Raw genomic sequence first — 27,771 nt, forward strand, 5'->3', positions numbered from 1 at the left:
TTAGCTTAATTGAAGGGGCGTAAGAGAGCGCTGTGGGGGGAAGGGGGTTGGGGTTCTGTACCGGGGGATGATGGGGTGGCAACAGTGAAGGGGGTCAGTCTCTAAGATCCGCCCTTTGCACCATAAGTATATGTCTCCAAACCAGACTTTGTGAATCGCATGCTTGGAGACTAGTGATTTGAAAGGCTCTAAGAGCACTTAATGCCCGCTGCTAACTGTTTATCCCGTTTTTGAGGACGAAAAGTCAAATACGTCAGACGAAAAATTGGTCAAGCGAAAAATTGCATAAAAAAGAACGACAGGACTAATATAATCGCTACAAACTTCGGGATCTATTCTGTTTTGGCCCTCCTCCCAGTGTTTTTTATGATCCCCAGTTACAATTTATATGTTGTTATATAGCACGTTACTATGTAAGAAAATAGCACGTGTGCCTGGGGGTAATAAAAAATTTATGCTCACTAAGCTGGGGGGCCAAAACAGAACAGATCCAAACTTCGTTTGAGAGCAATTAAAAAGATAAATTTCTAATGCAAGCTCTGGCGCGTATATTTATATATCGGAAGACTGTAGATTTTATTGGATAACGGTAAATTAGTTGAATCGAAACGCGAGTAACTTATGGATCTGGGACTGCAAAAGTTGTACAAAAAATTATTTAAATTTCTGAAAGTTTTCTTTGAGCCATTTGTTGACTTCAGTATTGACACTTAGTTTGTCTAAGCTCTCATCTGCCACGTGTGGTTTGTCTGCCAGCTGATAATAGACCTCATCTCCTGCGGTTTGTTCACTCTCCACTACAGAGTCAGACGGGTTGTTCACTGATATGTCTATAACTGGTGCACTCTTTTTATTTTCGACAGTTGGCTTCTTCAAATGGCGAACTGATCTGACGTAAGCATAGTTGGCTCCAAAAGCTGTCAACCCCACAGCAATACCTTTCAGGAACTTTTCCGTTATCACAGAATTCCCTCATTACTTTATACTCCCCCTTTATGTATCTTTTTATAGCAAATCATTGAGGTAATGTGTATATAGCATTATGCTAATCTAACCATGAAACTGCTGGTTGGGGAGCACAAATGGAAAAGGCCCCATTTTGAATATCGGATATTATTTAGACAACGCACCATTATTGACTAAATGTATGATCTTAGAGAGACAAAGGCATTGCATTGTGCTATTATAAAGATCTAGTAATTAGGAATAAGATCAAAGCATAATTAAGGCTCGGTGGCACACTCCTTTTGACTAGTAAAAGTGCATATGGTCAAAGGCTGTCTACGAGTCTATGAGGTATCATAAGTGAGGCATCGTCTGATCAAATGCTAACATCTACAGTCGAGGCCTCTACTAATAGTGTGGGTTACATTTACATACATTGTTTTGATTTATTAGTGCTTTTGTCAAAATAACATCCCTGAAGTAGTGATGCCCATCGCAATCATCAGAAGTAATGATTGGTTACCCACTAGATTCATGTAGTAACAAAAAGTGGATATGTTCTCCTGGTCACAGAGAAGTTTTGTATCGGTACCAAGAAACGTCACATCCAGACAACGTTGAGATATCCACTCCAAGGGAACTAGACAGGGAACTATTTTTATGATGTTTGAGAAAAATGACACGAGATTAACTTTTCCGTGTTTGCTAATCCCAAGAGTAACTCATGAGCGTTAAAGTTAGTGTGTAAAGGTACAAGCGCAGTACCACGCTCAGAATCAATGTAGAAATCGTATTTGAAGATTGATATAGTTAAATCAAAAGATTACAATTCCGTTTTAAAACAATCATGAAAATATCCCAAGTGAATCATAGCATGGTACACCTTCTTAAGACATGCACAATCTTTACATCTCGAAAAACTTGCAATATCATGCAAGAACGTTGAAAGACTAAGAGTTTTTGGTAAATTGACGAATTCGAAGTAAAATCAGAAACCATTGACAAAATGAAATCTAAAAATGTGAAAATGTTGATTTTTGTTATGTTAGTACAATGAAAGAACCACATTTCAATAATGCCAAAATTAATCAATATTCTAACAATTTCTCCGAAATCCTTGAAAATTTTTTTAATCTTTTGATGACGTTGTTCTGTTATTTCGATATTTTTTTGCTCTTCACTTGATCTTCTTTTTATTTTCGTTGCTTTCTATGCATTAAAGCTGAACATTTCGGAGCCTACAGACTTCGCAAACAGTAGCACAATTTTTTTCAAACATCTCTTGTTTTTATTCAGAAACCATGACCGGCAGATTACCGTAAAATAGCAGCGATAGACGCTTGTGGCCTTCAATAAATTGAAACAGCTAAAGAAATAAGATAGATAAGATTGACCACCAGTCCTTTAATAGACCAATAGACTTTTTGGTTAATGTCGGATTGTCATTTTTATGAGACATATACGCTCTATAAAGAAAAAACCTTTATGGAACTTTTTCAAAATTAAAATTCGAAATCAAAAACTCAATACTCTAATACTCAAGAATTAGGGCATATACGTGTGGCACCACTTAGATGCACACTAAGGACCTTTAACTAGTAAATGTTCATAAAATTTCAAGTTCATTAAGTGAGTTCAGAAGTCATTTTTTGAGTGAGCTAAGTCACGCAATTGACCTAAATACAGAAAAAATGACGTCACACACACAAAATGTAACTCCAAAGCAGTATAACTCATAGAAATTGAAAAGAAATAAATTTCAAGAAGTCAGGTCGTAACAGTTATTGATGGAGACGACGAACTAAAAAATTTAGCAGGAAAAGTCCTCAATTACAATTAAGATTTTTTCATTGACTTAACAAAAACTAGACCTAGAATGGACTATGAATTGATTGGGAAAATCTTTTTTAAAGAATCCGATTCGAAATATTGATAAAATTGTAAAACCAGCGCGAACATGTCACATGTGAACAAAAACCCACAGCGAGAAAGCAAATTTTTGTGCAGGCACTGCTTTCTCACTCTACACTAAAATTCAATCTTATCAATCTTATCTATCTTATTTCTTTAGATGTTTCAATTCATTGAAGGCCACAAGCGTCTATCGCTGCTATTTTACGGTAATCTGCCGGCCATGCTTTCTGAATAAAAACAAGAGATGTTTGAAAAAAATTGTGCTACTGTTTGCGAAGTCTGTAGGCTCCGAAATGTTCAGCTTTAATGCATAGAAAGCAACGAAAAAAAAGAAGATCAAGTGAAGAGCAAAAAAATATCGAAATAACAGAACAACGCCATCAAAAGATAAAAAAAAACTCCAAGGTTGTCGGAGAAATTGTTAGAATTTTGATTAATTTAGCATTTTTGAAATGTGGTTCTTTCATTGTACTAACATAACACTTATCAACATATTCATATTTTTAGATTTCATTTTGGCAATGGTTTCTGATTTTACTTCAAATTCGTCAATTTACCAAAAACTCTTTGTCTTTCAACGTTTTTGCATTATATTGCAAGTTTTTCGAGATGTAAAGATTGTGCATGTCTTAAGAAGGTGTACCAATTTGACTTCAATAATCATGAGAAGATGTGGTCAAATCTTAACGAAAAGACAGCGCCCCAAAACAATTCACTTTCTTTGAATTGCAAAAAAAACACGATGTCCCCATAATACCCGCTGTCGCTTCGCGGCTATTAAGAAAACAGGAAGTATTTCCGTCGGCTTCCCAATCTGAAAAATATTTTGTTTCTCGGCTAATTTCGATTTGAGCTTTTTTCTTCACTACATTGAGGATTTTTGTTTCAATCCAGCGTACAAGTGTTTTTGAGGTAATTTATCCCACCTGCACATAACAGTCCTTAATTACAATGCAAAAAATTTTAAAGTACTGCAATTTCAATTGTGGACCAATACATTAAATTTAGAAGACTCAATTGGAACTACTTCGAAGCACTGCACTAAAACAGAGAACGTGAAAGTTAACAAACATTCTTCAAGAAATTAAACAAAACTTTCCTCATTTATAATCAAGAAACTTAAAAAGAAACAAAATTTGATTGTGGGAAACTAAAAAGCGAATCCAGAATTGAGACTGCAAAACAGTCTGCTGTTTTGCAAAGACATCATCAGTTGCTATAAATGCACGAGATGTTGAAGTGGAAGCCAGTTGCTTACAGCCATTGCTTTGAAAAACTGAACACTTTCAGTTTGTCTGATCATTGAAGCCTCGCATGATGATAACTGGGGATATTGAGGTCAATATATAGACCAGAGTATTTCATCTCAAATTGTAAACATTGCAACCCGTGGTCGATAATTAAACAAAAAGAATTCTTTGAAGACTGAAAACAAACAGTTACTTTGCTTCAACTATTGCTTCGAAGTGTATCGAGAGGGAGCGAGAAATTGTAAAATTGTCGAAACACACACAAGTGGCCGTCACAAACTTAGCTGGCAAATTGCCAGAAAATGGCGGCATTAGCTTCGTAGATCTGCATTTTTGAAAAAGATAGTCAAAAGCAGCCAAATTTTTCTTTTGCTAAATGTTGTTGTCTTTTTCAATGAATATGTATAACTTTTTAAAGCTTTCAGTTTGGTGCGCAAAACACCTTCAGAAAAAGTTACACTCACATACTAGATTTTTCTATTTTTAATTAAAGTATACAACATTTAATTGCAGAGAGAGGAAGTCAGTTTTGAGATTGAGGAAAGACAATCGTGACCAAAAACATAATCACACGAATAATCAAAAAACAGGCTATAATGAAAGTGAAAAATGACGCTAAGCACGCAATTCAAATAAAATTGAAAGCACAAATGATCTTAACGTAGCTTTGAAGTTTTTGTGACGTACTGTGGTCAAAACCAGAAAATTTGACGACAAAACAAAAAACTAAGAGAAGGCCATTAATAGCGCCAGCTATCCCTATACTTCTATAAACAATCTGTCTAGCTTGATGAGACCTTACAAAACTAGGTACATTCTACGCACACTTTGTCAAACATTTTTGACAGAAAAGACTCGACAAAAAACATAAATCCTGCAGGAATTCTGGAGTTAGCAGGCCAGTCAATTCTGTGCTGCTTGTAATCCGTTATTATAAATGATTCAGAGTTTTCGGGTAGTAGCTGAGTTTCAGCAAACACAAGAATTGAGCACCGTTTAAAGGAAAAGATTTTTTCATTATGTTGGAAGCACTTTTGAAAGCTTTCGACATTGTAGAACAGACAATTAAATGGTGAAGCATTCAGTGCTTCAAAAGGCAAACTGAAAATCGTGTTGCCATTTATTCTCAATCAAATCATTTCACCTTTTGTTTTCTTGTTTGTTTTAGATTGATGCGCATGAAAACTACCACTGATGTATTTACAAAGATCGTTTGGACACCTCGACAGGCAGTATAATGTAAAGACTCGATAGCTGCATAACTCTCTCGAAATCTGTCGCTAAATCAAGGTGAGCTGTTTAACTGGATATTTATGGCTCTTTATTGCGGAGGCCTGAATCACAGAAAACTGCTTTCCTTCAACTATTTGGTGGCTCAACTGTGCAGAGTTAATGATACAACGGATACTTCTATACCGTTACTTCAGCGTTTGACTGAATCAACTCCCTTAAAACACCTACAGCTCCATTGACTAACCAAATTTCCTTATCGAAGTTGTCTGCAACCATATATTGAAAATAACAGAAGGAATGAGTGTAGAATCCAGCCCACAGGAGTTTTCAGTCATCTGTTTTGCAGCAGATTACAATTTAGAATATACTTCTTGGTTGTCAGACATCTCGGTTTCGGCTTATTGACTCAACAATGTTGCAGTTCGGACATTCGTGCTGATATTGAACGTGTTGATTATATTTCCGAACATTGACGAACTTTCGACAAGCCCATGGAATGTCTTTAGGGATCGGCCTGTATACAAGGCAATTTAGAAGATCAATATATTCTGAAGTCAGTTCAGCAAAACGTAGACGATCGAGGAGTTCATCACACGACTTTTCTCTCTGCCGCATTTTTCCGTCACCATGAATTAAGTAAACAGGGAACATCTTGATCAAATAATTAAAACAGTGCGATTTAATTTTGCTGTTTTTCAACGTTTCTGTCGCTAATGGGTTTCAGCAGCACAAGGTCTCCAAAACAAAAAGCTGTAACACCTCCGAAAGGCCTATTAACTCGCCGTAACTGTCAAAGTCTTTGATCAATACAAGCAAGCATTCACAAAGACCATTTCGACACATCGACAGACCAGTATAACGTAAAGACTCAACAGCTGCATGGCTCTCTCGAAATCTTTTGTTAGATCAAAGTGAGCAATTTAACCTTGATATTTATGACTCATTAGTGCGGAGGCTTGAATCACGGAAAATTGCTTTTGTTCAACTATTAGGTGGCTCAACTGTGCAGAGTTAATGATACAACGGAAGCTTCTAACAATTTTGTAGGGCCGCTAATGTTGTTCAGAAGAAAATCTCGCAAATTTGATTTTACTTCCATTTCAGGACTTCACTGCATTTTTTGTCATCAAAAAGTAAACAAACAACGGTTACTTCAGAGTTTGTCTGACCCAGCTCTCTTAAGAGACCTCGATTGACTAGTCAAGTTTTTTTTATCGACTCTATCTGTAACCCTATATTGAAAGTAACAGAAGCAAGGGGTGTAGAATCCAGCCCACATGTCGAATTTTCAGTCATCTGTTTTGCAACAGCTTACAATTTAGAATATACTTCTTTGTTGTCAGACATCTCACTTTTCGGCTTGTCTAGGGCAACAATGTTGCAATTTGGACCTTCCTGCTGACATTGAACGTGTTGATTTTATTTCCGAACATTGACGAACTTTCGACAAGACCATGAGATGCCTTTAGGGATTGGCCTGTTAATAAGGCACTTTAGAAGATCAATACCCTTTGAAGTCAGTCCAGCAAACGTAGGCTATTTAGGAGTTCACCACACGACTTTTCTCGCTGCCACTTTTTTCCGTCACCACGAATTAAGTAAACAGGGACCATCTTGATCAAATGATATAAACAGAGCGATTGCAATCTGTTTTTTCTAAACGTCTCTGGCTCTAACGGGTTTCAGCTGCACAAGGTCCCCGAAACAAAGAGCAGTATCAACTCCGAAAGGCCTATTAACTCCCCGTAACTGTCAAAATCTCTGATTACTATAAGCAAGTATAATGCAACCAACAAAAAAACTCATCAAATATGACAACTCTGAGCGCAATTAGCTGGTAGCGATGTGTGCTAAAGACAGCTGGTGATATTTGAAAATACTCTGCAAAGAAGTTCCAAATCCTAGTCAGAACAAACAATGAAGTGTAATTCATTGAATTTTTTTTGCTGCAATTCCCGTGAAAGCTGTGACCGCTTGCTTCTCTGGTAACAAATCTTTAGACTGGAAGTGTCTAATCAATGCTTGGATTAGACACTTCCAGCTTTACTTCCAAGCTTTACTTGGAAGACAACAGTAAAGCTTCAATTGATTTTAGTGTACAATAGGGCGGCAACAAGAAGGAAAAAATAGTATTTCCTATGATTTCCTTTTTGTTTTCGTTCAACAGTAACAGAGAAAAACGAAAAAGAGGCGTTGTCATACCTTTGAGGCTCCAAATCCTGGGACACAACGATAGGTAGTCAGAAGGGTATAATCAGCGTCTAGTAATCTGTCAGATCCTCTGCACAACACTTCAAAAAAGAATATCTGTTGCTTCTCGTTGCGCTTTGAAACTCTCCGTAGATAATCATCATCTGACTCAAACTCTAAAGTTTGACGACCTCAACTTCCGTGTTAATAAAAATTGTTGGAAATATAGTTACCGTCTGAACATCAGCGTCATCGACTGAACTCAAGTTCTTTGCAAAGAAAGTCCAAAGTTGCTCCGAAGCAGCATTTTTTTCAGTTGATATCTCTTTGAGAGCCTAATCAAAAGCCGTACCTCAGAAATTCAAATTTTTGTTCTGTTTGCTTTTATTTGCGGCAAGGAACTTATATACTTCTCTAAAATAAAGAGCAGAACCAGGTATATCAGATTCATCTTCACAACTGAAAGAGACAAAAAGCATCAACTGTTTGCAAAAGAACTCTTTGGCGATGATAATTCTGAGAAATATACCTATTTGATAACTTTGAAATGACCATGATCAGCTATTCTCTTAACTTCTTCTGTTTTTTATTTGAAGCATTGATCCCAAACACGTTTCTATGTTACTCACTATCTGAATGATCTAAAACGTCTTCAATGGGTTTGCGTGCATAGATCATTGTAATTTTAGACATCCCTTGGACAAGACAGATATCCGCCAGGCTGTCAGCTTGCTCACAGTATTGGAATTGAAAGTTTTCAAAATGAACATCAGCGCTTTCTTCTTGCAGTTGATCCAGCTGAGAATTAGGTGTAAGCAGGAGAGCGCAATCAGGGAAGTGTTGATGAAAACCACTCTTCTTGAGGGAAACATGAACGGATGCTTCATAAGCAAAATTCTGCCTTCCTGAACTGATACTTCATTAGCAAGTTTGAACGTTGCACACAAATAATAGTGAGATGACAAAATTAAGAAGAAAAAAATCTCTCGAAGATATCAACAAAAAGGTAGACAAAAAACAGCTTACAAATGTCAAAAAAGTCTTTTAAAAGTTTGTGGAAGTTTTAATACAAAGAGCCAAAAACAGTTATGAACCCTTCAACACCCAGAAATTTGCTTTCGGAAGAAGAAGAGAGAATTAAATTTATTGACTTAACAATTAAAAGGGACGCTCATCATTGCATATCGAATAATACAAAACGACAAAACATTCACGCACTTCGGCTGCAAGATGAAAACTACAAAACCCAAGAAACGACACAGAGAAAATTATAAAAAATGCTTCTTCAAAACTTGCCATTCATTGAAAAGTTAATACTTTTGCTCAAAGAAGCTCTTCTCCCGACCAAGAAATGTGCGAAAGAAAACTTTATAGAGACCGTGAAAGAAGTTACTCACATACCATGGTGTAAAATACTGTTGGTTTCGAGTTCAGATCAGGCGAAACAATAGCTAGTTGCACATAACAAGTTCACTCGTTCCTCTGAGGCCAAACGCTATTTTGCCACCATAATACATAACCAGGAAATCCTTAAATGTTTCAATAAGTGACACTGAACAATATTCAAACAAAACTTCAAGCGACTGGCCGAAAAAGGAATGATGTTCGAGGATAAAGGCACTCATTCAGCATATCAATTAAAACTAACTGTTCGAGTTCATTAACTATCAGCGTTTGAATGATGCTAAACAATATGCTTAATAAAAAATTCGAAAAAAGTCAGTTGATACAGTTCAATAGCTTCTGTTGCCAATGCCGTTCTGTGATCAAAAACATTTTGTGTGCATGGACAATTCGCGTTTAATTGATGCATTTGTCATAGCCAGATGAATTTAACATGCATAACGTTTTTCTTACGAGGATTAGATAATTTATACATCCTACATCGTGCAATTTTAGTACATTGTTTTATTCGGCTTACTGAGAATGTGAGGTGCGGAGTAGGCTAATAGCACATTTAGTTTTGAGAATATCAACACTGCTAGTAGTACGATTGGCATACCAAAAAACTATTTCAAATTTAAAAAATCATTTGAGGGCAACCAGTCATTAAACTGAAAATCATTTCAAACTCCATGCAGGCTTGCATTTCCTCAATGAACATTTAAAAGTAAAAATGTGTGATAAAAACTTAAAAGTAAATTGTAGAAAAGAGAGCGCCTAAAAAAAGTCGTTGAGGGGCTTACGGCGGCTGTTAAAAAACTGATAACCTTATGACTTCTCAAATTTTTTTTTGAATAGCAATTACTTTTATACAAAACTTTGCCTAATCGAAATAGAAAGCACAAAAATCAGCAAAATTTTTTTAAAGTAATATTTGTTAGTATTTGAGAAACCTTCAAACATTTCTTTCCAAACTCCCAAGGGATAAGGGAGAGTTGTTCCTAAAAAAATTAAATGGCAAAATTATTATGACAAGATTAGTGGCCAAATTGCAGGAAAATAGCCCGCGTTGCCCCCCCTTACGCACTTTGGGATTGAAACAGAGAAAGAGAACAATGAGATAGTGTCAATTTTCTTTAATTGCTGCTCAAGTTTTGCCTAATCGGCTAAATTTTAATATAACCTTTTTATCAGATTTTATACTGAACGCTTTCAGGCAGAATACCAATTCCAGCTAATAATCGCTTCAAAGAACTTTGATAACCTAATGTACTCTGACGTTTTGACCTCGCTTTATAAACTTATATTGTTTCTTTTGATCTTTTGATTTTGCTCTTTTGACTTTAACCGTGTTCACTACCTTGCGTAGCTCAATAGGTGGAAGTATTGAATTCTAATCAGCTGCAACAGTGAGTGAGGTCAGTCGGAAGTCGAACGTGAAAATCGTGACTTTTGTAGAATGAAAAAAGATATCAAAAGGTAAAGCAAATTAACAAAACATAGCAGAACAAATCCTGACTTAAAAATCTGAAAATTTTTATTGTCTAAACAAAAAGCTAGACTAAGAACAGACTATGAAAGAATTGTGAAAACCAATTTAAAAAAAGTCGGAAGAATACATAAAAAAAGAAAATCAATGTCAAAATGCCGTATAAGAGCACAAAACCAATTGCGAGAAATGGAAAATTGTTTCAAACAATTAATTAGCCCTAAAATGAACTCTGAAATGATTAGGGAAAACCATTTAGGAAAACAGTAAGAATTAAATTGAAACTGCCACGTGTGAACAAAAACCCACTAGCGATAAAACGAGTTTTTTTCAAACGCCGTCGTCTCACTCTATTTTAAAGGTGAAAAAATTTCACGCCGCAAATCACTCGCTTTTGCACTTTATTTCTGGTTCCGGCGTGATCAATATCACCACTCGATAATGATCTTGAAAAAAGACAGCGCCCCAGTACAATTTAAATTCTTTGAATTGTAAGAAACCACGATTATCCCCAAAAATTATCGCTGTCGCTTCGCGGCTATTAAAAAAACACAATTTTTGTGAATTCTGAAGATCAGTCAACTTTTACGCTTCATCAAAAATCACGGTTGGGAAATGCAAATTAAGTAAAAGTTGCAAAAAAATGTGATGTACAGAAGTTCTAGAAAACGCATAACACGAGATTTGGGAAACCGGATTTTGGAACTAAAATTTCCAAGAAATTACGTCATTTTGAAGTTTTATTCATAATTCTGGGGCAGCTGAAATGATCAACGTCCGGCGAATTGCTCTCAAACGAGCAGTTGGCTTCGTAGTGACCAGATGGGGTCTAGGAGGCTATTATTAGGGGAGTTGAAGCGTTGGGGATGGAAGTCAATGATGTAGGAAGGGCCCGACGAGAGGGTGTCAAAATCGCCAGGTGGTTGAGGGTGGACGTGGGGTAGTGTGGGGGATGACTGAGGGGATCAAGCTGTTAAAATTTAGAACTTCCCTACGTATCATGAAATTTACTCCTCAAAAAAGCTCTGGTGAATCGCATATTTTGACAGACTAGTAAAGCGCAATTCTCAAAGAGAGCTGCTTAACCACCTAATACCCCCGGCTTTACCTGTTTATCCCATTTTTGAGGTCCAAAAGTCGAAAGGGCGAAACAAAAAATCGATGAATCAGAAACAGAATAAATAAACATAACCGACTAACGTCGGGCGAATTGCTCTCAAACGACCGGCGAGCGGTTGGCTTCGGCTTCGTCAGGAGCTAGCCACGGGGGGGGGGGGGGGGGGTGCACTGGAGGCTGATGGGGGCAACACTGGGTTGGGTGGGGGGGCAACAGCGCGGTGGGGATGGGGGTCAACGGGGGGGGGGGGGTTCTCAACCTCTCAGAACCGCCCTTCACACCATAAGTATAAGTATAAGTCTCCAAAACAGTTTGAGCTGAAACAGAGCTGAAAGGCTCTAAGAGCACTTAATGCCCGCTGGGCGCTACCTGTTTATCCCGTTTTTGAGGACGAAAAGTCAAAAGCGTCAGACGAAAAATCGGTCAAGCGAAAAATCGCATAAAAAAAAGACCAACAGGACTAATATAATTGCTACAAACTTCGTTTGAGAGCAATTAAAAAAGACCCCATGATAAATATGATTGTTACAAACTTTGTTGGAGAGCAATTAAAAAGAACATTTTGATATAAAATACTTCGCGTATTAGACAAAAACATATAGTCATAATCTAAAAGCGTCAGAGGTGTTTTGTTTTTCTCATTTGGCAATATCAAAATGAAGTTTCAAATGGTGTTATGATTGGAAACGGTTTTCAGGGTTTCACGTCTTGGTGAGTTATTACTCTTGCAATGAAATGCACGTCATGGTTGTTAAATTGTTCTGGTTACGCTGTATGGTTTCTAAAAAATTTTCAAACAAATCATGGTCAACAGTATTTAAAGCTTGTCTAAACAAGAGCGTGATTGACGTGATTCAAGAGTTGCCAAGTCTAAACATAACCTCTTTTGAACAGCTGTGGGGAGCCTTATCTATTGCAGCCTGCTTCATTTGGGTGAAGTTATACTGGAGCAGATTGATCAAGAAGTTCAATGAGGTGCTTAAATTGACGCCATTGTAGGTTTTCATATACCACTGATAGGATTTAAAGTGAAAATTGGACCGAATTGCGGCGCACTTTGTTTGACATTTGGTAGTCAACTGATGCCAATTGATTTCAACATCTCCAAAATGAAAATGAGAAAGAAATTTAGAAAACATAAAACACAATGAGTCAGGGGCGTAAAAGTCAAAACGGTAAACAAATTGCGTAAAAAGACACACACTTTTGCAGTAATTATTTCAATTTCCGTTCGAGAGCAATTGAAAAGCGACATGATCGCAGATCTTGTACAGTACTGAACCAGTTTAACTGAATCCACACTATAATTAATTCCCGGGCCGAGGTGTCAACGCTAAAAAACGCAAAATTATGTAAGATTGGCGTTGAATGCGTTGAAATTATGTAAGATCTACGCTTGAGCGTAGATCTTACATAAATTCAACGCATTCAACGCCAATCTTACATAATTTTGCGTTGAATTTTGGCGTAGATCTTACATATTTAGCGTTGAATTTTAGCGTAGATCTTACATATTTAGCGTTGAATTTAGCGTAGATCTTACATAAATTCAACGCATTCAACGCCAATCTTACATATTTTGCGTTGAAATTTGGCGTAGATCTTACATATTTAGCGTTGAATTTTAGCGTAGATCAAACATATTTAGCGTTGAATTTAGCGTAGATCTTACATAAATTCTACGCATTCAACGCCAATCCTACATTATTTTGCGTTGAATTTTGGCGTAGATCTTACAAATTTAAGGTTGATTTTTTTCAGGTATGCGTTGAATACGTTGAAATTATGTAAGATCTCGGCTAAATTCAACGAAAAATATGTAAAATCTAGGCTAAATTCAACGAAATATATGCAAGTTCTACGCTAAATTCAATGCAAAATATGTAAGGTCTACGCTAAAATCAACGCAAAATATGTAAGATCTATGCTAAATTCAACGCAAAATATGTAAGATCTACGCTTTATAAGGATTTCGGCTCTTAAGGAAACCAAGGTACGGTGGCGCAATGGTAGAAGGGGCGACAAGTAAACAGGAGGACAGTGGTTCGAGTCCTATACCCAGAGTTCTACGAGTTGATTTTTTGTAAGATCAACGCTAAATTCAACGCAAAAATATGTAAGATCTACGCTAAATTCAACGCTAAATATGTAAGATCTACGCTAAATTCAACGCTAAATATGTAAGATCAGCGGCAACTAGCGTTGACAAGTCGGAAAATTCACCGCCATTTCTTACATAATTTTGCGCTGAATGCGTTGAATTTAAAGACAAAAATTCAACGCATTCAACGCAAAATTATGTAAGAAAATTGCGGTGAATTTTTCGACTTGTCAACGCTATTTGCCGCTGATCTTACATAATTTTGGCCAAATTCCTCGGCCCGGGTTCTTGACATTCAGTTGTATGTACACTGATGCCCATTATAGATCACTTTGATGCCTATAATGGTTCAAGATGAAAATAATAACCCAATTTTGGAACAAATGAAAAACAGTGTTCCCTGTAATATTGATCGGCAACACTTCTTTGTAAAGATCGTACAAGTCCACCGTTCTGTGACAACTAACAGCGCCCAACTTCCCAACAGCAAAAGGTAAAACCAAAACCAATGAAACACTGTACGAAGCGGTTAAGAAAACTCCCAGAATAACTATGCAAATTATAATAAAGGCAAATATGTGACGTTTCAGTTTCCTACATCTGCGGAGCAGGTCTCTGTTCTTGCCAGAGGCTAAGAAAGCGACAAAGAATACGAAAAGGAGAAAACCGTAGAGTGAATAGATAACCGCATTTGTAATGTTCATAATCGCGTTTCTGATAGACTGGTACACTCTTTCGTCATCGTCTATCTGAACAGAAAGTTTAACTGAATTGCCCAATTGGGTGGAGTGAGTTCATACTTAGGAAATTAGAGTTCCCGATTTTGTGCGTAAGATAAGCTACATTTTTCGTTACCAAAAAATAAACTTTGTCACAGTATTGTAAACATAACCGACTAAACGTCGGAAGAATTGCTCTCGAACAACTACTGGGAGCTCTAATCAATTGCAGCCTGCTTCAGTTGGGGGGGGGGGGGGTGGGGGAGGACGGAGGGAGGGTAGCCTAAATGGGACTAAGAAGTTCAATAGTGGGCTTCAAATAACCACATTAGAGGTTAACATATACCACTATTAAGATTTAAAAACATAGCAGGACAAGTCCTGACGTAGAATTCAAAGAATTTTCATTGACTAGACAGAAAAAGTAGACCTAGAATGGACTATGAGTTAATTAAGAAAACCATTTTAAAAAAATCAGATCAAAAAATAAGAAAAAAAAACAAAAAATCAATGTCAAAATGCCGCATGTGAACAAAAAAACCATTAGCGAGAAATGAAAATTTAATTCAAACAAAAAACTAGGCCTAGAATGAGCTGTGAATGGATTGCAAAAACCATTTAGAAAAAAATCCGATCCAAAAAATTGAAAAAACAGTAAAAATCAGAGTGAAATTGCCGCATGTGAACAAAAAAAACACTAGCGAGAAAGCGAATTTTTGTTCAAACTCCGTTTTCTTACTCTTCTTTAAATTTAAAGCGAAAAAATTTCACGCCGCAAAACCACTCGCTGTTTCGCTCCACTACCTGTTTCGGCGTGATCAAAATCACTACTCGAATTTGAATTCAAAAATCATGAAAATGTGTGAACAGATCTTTAAAAAAACATAGCCGTAAGAATTCCGGAAACGACTCGACGTGAAATTTCTCTTAAACGCCATCCAACTACTCATCAAACAAAACGTGCCTTCACTAATTTATGATCATCTTGAAACAAAGTCATGAAACAAAAAAAGTAAAAACAATAAAATCAAATCTGTTAAAATATGATAAAAAGCCTGATCAAATTTTGTGATAAATTGAGATCCCGAAAAAACGATCTCTGCCAAAAATAACTTCATCACAACAACTAGTACTTAAAAAACCCACTTATGTGCAATTTGAAAAAAATACTTTAAGGCTAAAATATGAAAAAAAAGCTCTTAAAAACAACTTTCACTGAAAAGCTGGAAAAAGTTACTAAATTTTTTTAATATTTCAAAAAACATATAAACCCAAAGAAAAATTCCCATCAGCCAATAGGGAATCTTGATGCTCTCAAAACAATAGGCAAGTCATAATAGGCAAAGAAACTTAGCTAAAAACAGAGAAAAAAAACGAAAAACTGCAAAAAAAATAAGAAAAATAGTTCCAATTTTCGCCATTTTTTTGTCAAGTTTCTCAACAAAAAATGATTCTTACCCACAAAACTGCAACTAATTGCTATCAAAATTTTTCTCAAGTGGAAGGGGTTTCTTTAACACACATTTGAACCAGTAAAACAAAATAATCGTCAAAAAGAGGAAAAAATTAGCCCGAAAATCAGCAAAATACATTAAAAACCTCCGAATTATCATAAAATTCATACGATTTTCCAGAAACCTTCAGGCCAATACTGAAACCAGCCTAAAATTAAATCAAATTCATAATCAAAACTCTTAACCAAAATAAATGAAAAAAAAACTGCATTAAAATGCCGCACGTGAACAAAAATATTTCGGTCACTTAGAGAAAATTTTTTCACACATCAATTTCTCGCTCTCTCAAAAACAGCGGTATGAACAAAAACCACGCTCTTTTCGCTCCGCTCTTCAGTTTTGTTCATCACCAAAATCAATCCAAATTTTTTCACGAGTTTCATTTCCCGCTTCAAAAATCACTCCAATAAAATTGATTAAAAAAAGGACTTCTCCAATACTCCTCTTCGAGTCGTAAAAAGACAGCGCTCCAATGCAATTCAAATTCTTTGAATTGTAAAAAAAGACGGCGCCCCAATACAATTCAAATTTTTTGAATTGTAAAAAAAAGACAGCGCCCCTATACAATTCAAATTCTTTGAATTGTAATGAAAATGGCACCAGTTTCGGTGCAATTTTCATTTGACTTTTAGTATTAAATTGCCGCCAATTGAATTCAGCTGCTTGAAATTGTGATTGTGAGAGAGTTTTAGATCACGCAAAACGCAAAAAGTCAAGGGCGTAAAAGTCACTCGAAAAGTCAAAATTTTCAAGCGAAAATGTTGCATAAAAAAGACACACACGTTTAAAATAATTGCTATGAACTTCGTTCAAGAGCAATTAATCAGTTTCCAGATGTAGATAATTTTTTGTCCGACAGGAGTACACGATCAAAACTGTCGGATAAAATTGTCCCGTAAAACTATCCCATAATAGATCAGAAATAAAAATCGTGCAAAAAAACGCTTATGGTTTGAAAATAGATAGATTAGGATACGAATTTTTGGCATTGGATTTTAGTGGTTTTGCTCGTCCTCTATTCAGTTCATTGACAACAACTGGATACGTCAAAAAGCAGGTGCCCAAGTTATAATAAGAGCAATTTTGTCTGTTTAATTGTAATCACAAGGACTTATTCAATCGCCTAAAATCACTTTTGTCCATGAGTACAGCTGAAAGTGTTTTCCAAAATTTCCTGAATTTCCAGAAATGGAAAAATTATCAATGTGTAAGCAGAAGTGAGATCCAATTCTTTGAATTGATAGTGATCACGTGATTGATATTAGCACAGAGTTAACGTCTGTTAAAGGCCACAACTTTTTGAAAAGAGATAAATTGTTAAGTAATTTCAGGAACAGCTCTAATTCGCACTCATCGCTCTTCTAGTAGAAAATATTTGTATCACCAGAAAACGTATTATCAGAAATCATTTGAGATCATTAAATTGAGAGAAAAGTATTTCTGGTAAGTTAGCCCAAAAGCCCTCAGTTGATAGCCCAAGTGCAACTTTTTAGCGACATGGGTGCAAAATAAGAAAAAACCTCTCTCTACCTTCCTTCCTCGATGTCTCAAACAGCCTGAGAATCTGTTTGTTAATGCCTTGGACACCGTATGTTGACAACTATGAAATTATTTCATCACTTTTCTGTGAAATATTTAGGCAGGCAACAGTACACAAAACTATGCGGGTGATAAGAAGCCCAGATGATGAAACTCTAAATCAAAGTTTTTAGAGATTAGTTTAAAATTATGGTGCAAAGATTATTTTACAGATATAATTGGGCTAGTCAAATTGTGCTGAGAACAAACTTAACCGACTAAACGTCGGAAGAATTGCTCTAGAACGTCTAGTGGGAGCTCTAATCAATTGCAGCCTGCTTCAGTCGGGTGGGGGGGGGGAGAGAGAGAAGGGGAGCCTAAAGGGCACTAAGAAGTTCAATAGTGGGCTTCAAATAACCACATTAGAGGTTAACATATAACACTGTTAATATTTAAAGTGAAAAAAGGCACCAGATTTGGCGCACTTTTCATTTAACTTTTAGTATTAAATTGCCGCCAATTGAGTTCAGCTGCTTGAAATTGTGATTGAGAGAGAATTTTAGAACATAACCGACTAACGTCGGGCGAATTGCTCTCAAACGACCGGCGAGCGGTTGGCTTCGTCAGTAGCTAGCCACGGGGGGGGGGGGGGTGGGGGTGCACCAGGGGCTCATGGGGGGTCAACACTGGGCTAGGAGGGAAACAGCGCGGTGGGGGTGGAGGAAATAGGGGGGTCAACAGGGGGGGGGGGCTGTCTCAACCTCTAAAAACCGCCCTTCACACCATAAGTATAAGTATAAGTCTCCAGAACAGTTTGAGCTGTGAGACAGAGCTGAAAGGCTCTAAGATCACTTAATGCCCGCTGGGCGCTACCTGTTTATCCCATTTTTGAGGACGAAAAGTCAAAAGCGTCAGACTAAAAATCGGTCAAGCGAAAAATTGCATAAAAAAGACCAACAGGACTAATATAATTGCTACAAACTTCGTTTGAGAGCAATTAATCACGCGAAACGCAAAAAGTCAAGGACGTAAAATTCACGGGAAAAGTCAAAACTGTCAAGCGAAAATTTTGCTTAAAACGACACACACGTTTACAATAATTGCTCTGAATTTCGTTCAAGAAGAATTAATAAATTTTATTTTTTAGGTTCTCTGATTTATAATAATTACAAAATGTAAATTATGTAAATCTTTTAAGGTTATGATAAACATCGAAAAAAATTTGGGAAAAATGCCCCGGCAATGTAGATTAGGCCCACACCGTGAACCACGGTGAAATGACATAAGTTTCATTTTTTTCTCAAAATGAAGGGCCTGTACTTTGAACAAAGAGTTTTTCAATTAAGTTATGCTGAGGTGGAACCGAATACTCAAGAAAAAAGTTAGCGCAAATAAGTAAGCAACCAGTGCCCCTTCGCCAAGATCATATCGTCTGTAGTGACAGCAGTTGCGAATACGTTTACAATAATTGCTTCAAATTTCGTTCGAGAGCAATTAAAATTATCCGGCCCTCAAACAGACTTCCAGCTATCGTGAAATTTGTCTTTAAAACTCACATTTTCGGCGACCTAAAAACTCGCTACATTGATTTGTGATTTTTTTGTTAAATTATTTGTTTTAGGTGGATGTTCGAGCAAACAAATCTGAGCAAGAATCTCTTTCATTGTCTTTTTTGGGTGGTCAGCTTACAATTAAGTTACAACAAAAATATAGCAATCTTAAAAAAGCTTAAATGAACTCCAAAATGACCATCAGATGGTTTACCTAAAGTACCTTAAAACTAGTGCAAAAACATTAAGGAGCAGGAAAAAACCTGCAATTAAGAGTCTGAAATACTTTTCAAATGAGACGCAAAAATCAAATGATGCCAGAAAGTTCTTTTTAGAAGAGCTCAGCTTTTGCCAGTTTAAATCTCGGATCTTTGGATCTTTTCCGTTTGTGCCCCCAGTACATTATACGCCCCCAGTTATAGAGCATGTGCTATTTCATAGTGAATCACTATTAAAACTCTAAAAAATATGAAACGTCTGTCTGGGGATGCAAATAAAATGCACCAACTGAGCTGGGGGGATGGAAAATCTCCTAAATCTCTATCTAAAAATAAACTCAATAAAATTTTCTGACAGACGTTAAGATCTTAGGGAACTTCCAAAAATTCGAAGGTTATGCTATCGGGTGAACATAACAACAACACAAGTTATAATATAAAGGAAATTGGTACCAAATGCATAAACAATATCGGAAAACGCTGCCTTCTTGGGATATGTTTTGAAAGACCTATTAACAGAAAATATCCTGCATACGTAGAAATTGTTTTGTTTTTATCATGAGAGCAGAATATCTTAGCCTAAGTGGTTTCAATCGTTTCAACTTGAAATAATAAACGCTGGCGGTTGTTAATCAACTATTATAGTCGGCAAATTGTCGGAAAATTTCCGCCGTTGTCCCGCTTGACGCATTTTGGGATTAAAACAGAAAAAACTAGGAGATAGAAATTGACAGAGTTTTTCTAAGTGTCAAAGTGTTTAATTGTTTGGTGTGCAAATTCTGCATATTCAGTTTGCTTCTAAAATTACGCTTAACTCAGCTTTTAAACTGATCTCTACTTAATATTAATGCCAGCGAGCAATGGCTATAATGAACTTTGACAACCTAATGCACTATGGCTTAATGACCGGGCTTTATATGTTTATCCCGTTTCTTTTGATTTTGCTCTTTTGACTTTGACCATATTCACCTCATTAATTTATTCAATGCGTACAAGAACATACAGTTAAAACAGTGAGCGAGGCAAGTCACGAGTCAAACGTGAAAATTGTGACTTATGTAAAACGGAAAACTTGATCAAAAGGTAAAGCGAGTTAAAAAAAAAGGTGGTGCCTAAATAATAGCCGTTGAGAGGCTGACGGCGGCTATTAATAAACATGTCAATATTTGCCCTAATTGTCATACCTTCGAATTTACATGTTTCCTCCCCCTGCCAAAAAAAGAAGCTAGTCCGCCTCTAAAATTTTTATTTCTCAACTTCACTGGTTGGAACTACATTGGAACCATACATAATGTAGTGAATAATTATCCCACCAGTTTGAATGCCTCATCGACTGAGTTCAGCACTTTGATCAATGCAATATTGGCCACAATGAGACCAGTCAGAGTGAGGCCACAGGCTGTGCAACTGGCATATGGCATTCGACCACAGATATTTTTCCACTGAATCCAACACTTACAGCACTTCCCATCCTCCGAGTTCTCCAAAATTAATTGGCTACACTGACTGCACGTCTCTGATACCTTAAAACAACGAATGATAGATTGACTCAAAGAGCTTTTAAAGACAAAAAGGCAAAAAAATATATCTTTGAATCAAAATCTGAGACGTCTTACATTATTTACCAGAACCCATATCTTCGCATCTTATCAGCTTTTTGCGATAAAAAACACAGGCTGTTCTGCGACTATCAAAAAAACCCAAATCAGATCATACAGGCAAAAATTACTGAGGAAAAGTACTGAGGAAAAAACGACCAAACAATTATAAACAATCTTTGCTATGTTCAGTCTCAAACTTAAGAAAGATGCGGAATGCTCGGTTTCGTTGGAATAGTCGGTTATGCGAGTACAAAAAGTTTGGTACTATTGGTTTTAGAATGCAAGAAATCATCGGTTTCAACTGTTCAACAAATAGGAATTTTGAGGTATGTTTATTTTGGAACGTACAAATTGTCGGTTATATAACGTACTATTCGCAGGAATATCAAAATTTTTGGGACAATGTTTCTAACAGATTGAGGAAAATTATTGAATTTCTTTTTCTGTACCTCGTTGACAAAATTGTGTGTGATATTAAATTATAATTTAAGTCAAATGTCAAATTGTAAAAGACAGAACAAACTTTATATGTACTAATTTCATTAGTTCTCATTCACGGAAATTCAAAACGATCATAAGAAAACAAACACATAAGCTCGTTATTTTTTTAATCACAAACTGAAAATACCGACAAAATCCTACGATCATAAACTTAACATTCTCATCGATTTCTTACGTTTGACGACCAATCACGCTGGCAGTTTTGTAAATTTATAATCCCAACCACGGGTCACCGATCATACAACTATCTTTGATGTCATACTGGGTCATATATGGTTTGTATCATTTCATAGTACAAAGATCTTGTATGCATTGTTAGAAATCATAAAGAAACTATTAAAAAAATTGAAAGCCAAAAAACTGCATAAAGTTCAATTCCCGTTGAAATCGAAAAAATTTTTGGAAATCATACAAGGTCATATATGGTACATAAGACATAGACCGATGCCAAAAAATCCTGTATGATGTGGTCGGATAGCATTTCAATTTGATAAATTGTAACATGTGACATCTGATTCGTTTATTTAGCATCCAACTTTGCTGTATGGCATTACATGGTGTTTTGCTGTGGAAAACCTCACCAATAAAAATTATAGTAAAAACAAAGCCAGCAGATTACTGGAAAATAGCCGCGAGAGACGCTTGTGGCCTTCCATGAAATGAAACAACTATAGAAATAAAATGGGCAGATTGAACATCAGTCCTTTAATAGACCACCAAAACTATTGGGTTAAATTTGGACTGTCAACTTCATGACACACACGGTCTAAAAGGAAAAAGCACTAAAAAACTTTTTTCAAAATTGATATTCGAAATCACACACCTCAAGACTAATACTCAAGAACTAGTTCAAATAAGTTTGGCACTACTTAAATGCACACTGTTGGTCTTTAACTAGTAAATGTTCAAAAGTTTAAAATTGCATAAGTGAGTTCAGAAGTCAATTTTTTGAGTGAGGTAAATCTTGCAATTGACCTAAAAGCAAAAATGACGACACGCACACAAATTTTAACTGCAAAGCACTAGACACAATGACAAATTACGATTTTTGAAAACTTAGCAAAACATAGCCGGCAGATTGCCAGAATAGCTGCGAAAGAATAGATTTCCATGCCGTATAACCGAATTAGAAACGGATACAGATATAAGTTGAAAAAGCTATCGACGCCGCTGACAAAAATATGAAAAAACATTCAGCGATAAATTAAGCACGCTTTTTTAAAATCTATCCGCAAAAGCCTTTTTAATACGGACCTTAATACAAATATGGGTTACTTTGACCTCCAACTAGTTCAAACTAAACTTAAGCTTTAAAGTGCAAAAGTCATTTTATTGAGTGAGGTTGGTCACTTATCATCAAAATCTAATCGCGCAAAAAAGTTTGGCTAGAGAGAGAGAGAGAGAGAGAGAGAGAAATGAAGTTACGCACGCAAAAGCGTTAGTGAGAAGAAAAAATCATTCAAAAAGAAATGAGATTTTTAGCTCTGCTTTGTGAGCAAACAAAAAAAACAAAAAAGAGCGTCAGACGACGTAACAAAAAACATAGCAGGTTAAGTCCTGACGTACAATTCAAAGAACTTTCAAAGACTAAACAAAAAATTGACCAAGAAAGTACTATGGATCAATTAGGAAAACCATTACAAAAAAATCAGATAAAAAACGGAATATCAATGTCAAAATGCTGCATGTGAACAAAAAGCTACTAGCGAGAAATTTAAATTTAGTTCAAACAAAATACTAGGCCTAGAATGAACTATGAATGGATTGGGAAAACCCTTTAGAAAAAAATCCGATCCAAAAAAATTGAAAAGACAGCAAAGATTAAAATAAAATTGCCGCATGTGAACAGAAAATCACTAGCAAGAAAGCGAATTTTTGTCCAAACACCGTTTTCTAACTCTGTTTTAAAATTAGAGTGAAATTTTTCCAGAAGCAAAACTGCTTGCTTTTTGGCTCCGTTCCTGTTTTAACCTGACCAAAACCAGTACTTCAATATGAATTCAAATATCTGGAAAATGTGTAAAAGAAAGACAGCGCCGCTATACAATTCAATTTCTTGGAATTGTAAAAAGACAGGGCAGCGCCCCAATACAATTCAAATTCTTTGAATTGTAAAAAAACCAAGAGCACCGCAATATAGGTCCGCTCAGGTGACAGCTTCGCAGCTATAATAAACGAATTTGTGCTACTGAAAACTGAACATGCCGATGATTGTCTACTTTTGAAATACCAACATACAGGCATTTGCAATATTTTGAACATAACTGACTAAACGTCGGAAGAATTGCTCTTGAACGACTAGTGGGAGCTCTAATCAATTGCAGCTTGTTGCAATTGGGGGGGGGAGGGGAGCCTAAATGGGACTGTTCTACAGTGGGCTTCAAATAACCACATTAGAGGTTAACATATACCACTATTAAGATTTAAAGTAAAAAAAATGGCACCAGTTTCGAGGCACTTTTCATTTGACTTTTAGTATTAAATTTCCGCCAATTGAGTTCAGCTGCTTGAAATTGTGATTGAGAGAGAATTTTAGATCACGCGAAACGCAAAAAGTAAAGGGCGTAAAAGTTGCTCGAAAAGTCAAAATTGTCAAGCGAAAATTTTGCATAAAAAGACACACACGTTTACAATAATTGCTATGAATTACGTTCAAGAGCAATTAAAAACCATACATACTGACAATTTTGAACGCTTAAAAGTTGGAGGAACCAAATACTTCTCTTGTTTGAAAACCTATTATACAAAAAATTTCTTAAGTCGCAAAAATTACGACAGGTTTAGAGAGTAATTGCTAGAAATATCGTTTGAGAGCAGTTAAAAAAAGTTTAAACTGACATTTGTGGCTGCGGTTGTTTTTGAAGGTTGAATAGTTGCATCTGCTTGTACACTCTGATATCGCGTAGAGTTCACACTGTTCTCGGCAGCACTCCTTTTTGTCATGAAACAGTCCTCGTCAACACTATCTTTACTATCAACTCCACGTAGTTTTTTTGCGTCTGCTTTTGATTCTGCATACGAGAATCTTAGTAGTATTAAGTTTGTAGTTATTACTTTTTTGTACTTTGGTAGCAAAAATATTTATCAGCCAATAGGAATTAGGGGCCATAATTGGTTCCAACCAAGATTTTAAAAAAATTCTTGCATCATTCATATTTCTTTGGTTTCGAAGAACGCCGTTTATGATGAAACTCAAAATTTAAATATCTTATATAATTACCAATATATTAGAATAGTACGTACATTCAGTGACAACTATAACCATACAAGCTCACAAATGTATTCTCCCACAAATGGAAGCTTTTTGAAAAAATTGTCAATTTGTCAGATAGCCGGTGTAAATTACATGTATCTGCTAGTTTATTTTTGAAAACTCACTTGTTTACATTAATAATCCTGCAAAATCTGACAAAGGATGGCAAAGGATTGAACGAACAAGGGATTAAAAGAAACCAAGAAATCATTTTCAGAAACAAAAGTTAGAAAACATTAAAAAATTAAATTTGTGCTCAAAGAGCCACAGGGACTTTGACTGTTGGGAGGTACTACGTGGCACGTTCTTTTGAAACTTTAAATAATTTCTTAAATTTGTTTTCCAGTTATACTTACTTTTCATTGTGAACAGTGGATTTAAAATTTGACTCTTGGGTTTTATTTCAAAAATTTATTTAATAAAAACAGAACAGATACACAGAAAAAATTGTGCGGGCACAAATAACTAAAATCGCAAGTAAACTTACCTGAAATGTGCACGTGCGTGTTTTGGCGTTCCTGCCCACTATCTGCACGTTACCTGAATGTACCTGCAATGTCAGGTAAAATTACCTGCAAAATTCATACAGTCTTCCTGCACAAACTACTTGCAATTTATCCGCACAAGAAAAACTTAAAGTAAATTTACCTGCAAATTTTACCATATATATTTTTTAAAAAATTACCTTCACAGTAAGGATACTCTAAGGGTAAATTACCTGAAAAATTAAGACTGCGAGCACAAAACTTTATCTATTTGATTTAAAAAAATTATTTTACTAAATCCATAAAACGTTTTTTACTAAATTCACCTGGAATTTTGTCGCTTTAAATTAAATAATTTTGTCACTTTAAGTTTTACACTTAGTTTGATAACCGGATCTTTTCCGTTTGTCTGCCATTAAGTTATGCACCCCTCAAATACCGAGCACTTGTCTCTAGACAGAAAATCATTGTTAAAAAACGGCATGTGGGTCTGGCGTTGCAATATGCACCCAATAAGCTGGTTGGGGGGGATTGCACAAACTGAAAAGATATTGATGTCCATATCAGAAGACCCCAATATTAACTTTGACAAATATGACCGTACAGTATTCCTTTTTTTACAGTAGTCCTTTTTCGAGAAACATCTAGAAAAATGGACACGGTTACACACTATATAATGTATAGGTAAATTTACCTAATTAGGCCATGTGCTGGTAAAATTTACCTGCACAATTTTTCCAAAATTTGCTTACCTGCACACCGTTTTTGCTGTTTACTAAGGATGAATAAAATACAAAACATTTCTAAAAAAACTGCACTGAAAAACAATTTTTTTATTATATTTTTGGACCGAAAAAGCGTTCTCATGAATTTTTTTAATGATTTTTTTTCCAAATTAAAAATAAATGAACCGTTAAAAATAATCTTTCTATTATTAAACTCCTTCATTGACATTTTAGAAAGTTCTAATTATGCTCTTGTACTCCTGCATTGAACAGCCATTTTTTAAATATAAAGTGACAAAATTACTGGTGAATTTAGAAGAAAACGTTTTTAAAACCAAATGGATTTAGTAAGATAATTTTTGTAAACCAAATAGAAAAAGTTTTGTGCTTGCAGTGCCTTATGCTGTGCCTTATTTATTAAATCATCTTTTTTATTTGCAACCCAAAAAGTTTGATGGGAAAGATATTTTCCGTTTGTGACCCCCCCCCCCTGCATTGCAACCCCCGAGCGCACGTGGCATATTTTAAATACGAATTTTTTATGCAATTGAACTTGCTCTGTAACTTGGGGGAAGCATGGCGCTTAAAGTGGGTGAATAGCAGATATGGGGGGAGGGGGTAGCCACAGAAAATTTCCGATTTAAGATGGGGGGCTGCAATGGGGGGATTCTTAAGGAATTTGAATATACAGTTCACGGCTGAAGCATTTGAACAAGACTCTCGTGCTGTCAACTTTCTCTTCAAATCTAGCGCCACCATCAGGACAGAATTTTTTGTTCACTTCACGAAATATCTGTTACATTTTGAAATAGTCGCTCAGCTTTTCCTCTGTATTCAGTTCTTGGATCTATTCTTGGATCTATTCTGTCCACCCTTCCCCATCTTAATGTGCATAGAACTTTCCAAAAAATTTCCAAAAGTCGAAAAATTCCACGTCATAGATAATCAAGAACATGACTGATTTAAATCACTATTTCTTATATTCGGTGTATTTTTTAGTACTTCATGCTGTTTGACTAAAGTAGTTCAAGCATACGACTAGAATTCTTGTTTTTCTTATTCTGCTAAACGCCCATTCGGCTAGAATTCTTAGCTCCCAGCAACTCATAAGTTATTAAGGTATTAGCGGGGGAGGGGGATGGATATGAAGGGCACTGGGAAGGGGGATTGTGCATTGAGCAAATCCACTCTTTTCTTAGAACATTTGAACAGTTGTTTCTCATAGTTGCCGTATATTTCTCCGATTGGTTACAAATGTCGCGAAATAATTGTGTTCATCAAGTTCTGTTTATTATATCCCGCAATATTTTTGCCCCGATACATTGTTTTATAGATTACGTGACTCTGATGAAGTCACGGAGAAAACCTGGCAATAATCGATAATGGCGTACCGGCTCGAGATGTTAGTCATATAGCAAAGTGACTTCATCAGAGTGACGTAAGCTTGCGAGAAACACGAACTTGAAAGTTTGAAATCTGGCACCGTATGCAGAAAAATCTGAGATTGTAAAACCTGGCACTGAAGAAATCTAGAATTTTAAAACCCGCTCGTACGTGTTTGATGTGTATATTAGACCAATGCTTTTTGAAGTATCGAGTTACTAAGGGATTGAACCGGGGCTGAAGGGACAGTCTTATGAACTTAAATTACAATAGTAGATGACAGAAATCTTTCCAATTACTCAATTGTTCAATGTCTTAACAATCCAATAACATATTTTGTACAGCAAAATTTCACCGATATGTCAGGTATTAGGGCATAAAAAGGTATAAATGAGAATCTGCCTTTCAGTGTATATTCGACAACTGTTGATCTGTGTAAAATTATTAAGGGATTGAAACGAAGCCGAAGGCTGAGGAAAGCCCTGATAACTACCGAGTATCAAAAGCTGCAGTCTAATGTGCTTAACTTTTAAGTTTTTAAATGATCCAGTATAGCTAACCTGCAAACAAAGCGCTTCATTAATATCGGTACATGTCAGCACTAAAATTGGAAAAAAAATTGGGCTAAAGTTGTTACTAAAACCGGAAAATATTTGGATAGAATTGGCACTACGTAAAGTTG

General features: G+C 36.0%; 1 protein-coding gene across 21 annotated transcripts; it reads right to left on the minus strand.

The window, feature by feature from the left end:
- Positions 1-580: 580 nt before the first annotated feature.
- Positions 581-27,053, minus strand: LOC142340152 (uncharacterized). Of its 21 annotated transcripts, none has more exons than XM_075390646.1 (7): positions 26,909-27,053; positions 26,429-26,534; positions 24,082-24,254; positions 20,455-20,664; positions 14,023-14,371; positions 1,420-1,585; positions 581-937 (listed from the first exon to the last, which is right to left on the minus strand). In XM_075390646.1, exons 2-7 carry the CDS (start codon positions 26,463-26,465, stop codon positions 655-657), a joined length of 1,218 nt encoding a protein of 405 aa, XP_075246761.1. In that variant the 5' UTR covers positions 26,466-26,534; positions 26,909-27,053; the 3' UTR covers positions 581-654. The 21 variants fall into 21 exon arrangements, with proteins under 21 accessions (XP_075246761.1, XP_075246755.1, XP_075246752.1 ...); XM_075390640.1 differs by having other exon boundaries at positions 26,429-26,553; XM_075390637.1 differs by having other exon boundaries at positions 26,429-26,565.
- Between the last annotated feature and the right edge of the window lie 718 nt (positions 27,054-27,771).

This window comes from Convolutriloba macropyga, chromosome 5, assembly GCF_964194025.1.
Source record: "Convolutriloba macropyga chromosome 5, txConMacr16.3, whole genome shotgun sequence".
NCBI classification, from domain to species: domain Eukaryota; kingdom Metazoa; phylum Xenacoelomorpha; order Acoela; family Convolutidae; genus Convolutriloba; species Convolutriloba macropyga.

What these genes read in the sequence shown, in the direction of transcription:
- LOC142340152 (XM_075390646.1), bottom strand. Translation starts at nt 26,465, where the DNA reads ATGGTGGCGCTAGATTTGAAGAGAAAGTTGACAGCAC. An exon ending in GAAGAGAAAGTTGACAGCAC is followed by an intron (nt 24,255 to 26,428) that starts GAGAGTCTTGTT and finishes TCTCGTATGCAG; the next exon opens with AATCAAAAGCAGACGCAAAA. An exon ending in ATGGGCATCACTACTTCAGG is followed by an intron (nt 938 to 1,419) that starts GATGTTATTTTG and finishes GTTCCTGAAAGG; the next exon opens with TATTGCTGTGGGGTTGACAG.